Consider the following 1,119-nt stretch of genomic DNA (forward strand, 5'->3'; position numbering starts at 1 on the left):
TGCAGTACGTTTAGTAAGTATATTAGTGTTTTATTAAATTATTTACTATGTTGTGTGTGATGCGGTGGGGGCTCTTTAGGAAGAATTAGTGAAGCGACCTGGATACGGGACCTGTTGGCAAGCCGAATAAAAATTAGCATGCAATTATTTTCCACTGATGAAATTACAGAAAGGTGATATTATGGTTAACAGATATCACATCGACATACAACATCCGCGTTTAAAGTTGAATTGGTTCGATTTTAATTTGTTGTCAAGTTTTATTATAGTTTTAATGTGTTTTTATTTTCTGTTGGAGTGATGACAATCGTGACATATTTTGGGCATATGCAGTGAAGCGTTCAGATATTTTTGGTGATCCATTTAAATTAGCATATGATAGGAAGAGCACTTTGTTTACAGTTGACAAATTACATTTGAAGCAAGTCAGTGAAAAAGCAGATACGGTTCGTTTTAAAAATTGATCCAGAGTTTTATAAATTGTAATTATTAAATATGAATATTTTTATATTTTAAGGAAAAATTTTCCTTCAAAACCGCTCGAGAAAATAAGCCATCAGAGTTGTCAATTTTGATTAAATTCACTGGTCTGGTTCATTTGGACTTTCGAAATGCAGAAGCCGGTTCACTGGATGAACGTAAAAAGGGTCCAATTCAATTTTTGGATATATTGTTTGCACAAGGGCGTTCATCTCCAATATTCGAGTAAATTTCTGTTTAGCAATTTTAATTTATGACTTTTGAAAATGAATTGAAATAATTTCAGATTGTCGAAATCATTCAAAGCAGTCAGGAATTCATTTTATTGCATTCCACAAGGTGCTGGTGCGGACATGAAATATGGCATTGAATTGTGGAGAGGCTTGTTCATTTCAGCGCGCGTAATTGATGGTTTTCGACCAGCGATTAATATTGATGGTGTGATGGAAATTGGTTTTCATTTTTGTGAAAAACTTTTAATAATTGAAATGGATTTTAGTATCACACAGTTGCTTTTACAAGCGTCAGTCACTGATAAATTTGATTTGCGACATATTGAATGGTGATGAACGTGAAGTAAAATTTCATCCAAATCAGCTTAGACTGGATACCCGACTTCAAGAATCCACCACAGGGCGA

The 1,119-nt window shown here is 33.9% G+C and overlaps 1 protein-coding gene across 1 annotated transcript; it reads left to right on the plus strand.

Annotated features, from left to right (window-relative positions):
• Window positions 1–181: 181 nt before the first annotated feature.
• Window positions 182–1,056, plus strand: Tsp_14967 (putative protein tag-76; the record flags this gene model as incomplete). Its single annotated transcript, XM_003370849.1, has 5 exons — window positions 182–225; window positions 299–446; window positions 518–705; window positions 767–933; window positions 980–1,056. Coding segments are annotated over exons 1-5 (624 nt in total), but the record flags the coding sequence as incomplete, so codon positions are not given.
• Window positions 1,057–1,119: the final 63 nt, after the last annotated feature.

Source organism: Trichinella spiralis (genome assembly GCF_000181795.1).
Source record: "Trichinella spiralis strain ISS 195 chromosome Unknown Scfld440, whole genome shotgun sequence".
Lineage (NCBI taxonomy): Eukaryota > Metazoa > Nematoda > Enoplea > Trichinellida > Trichinellidae > Trichinella > Trichinella spiralis.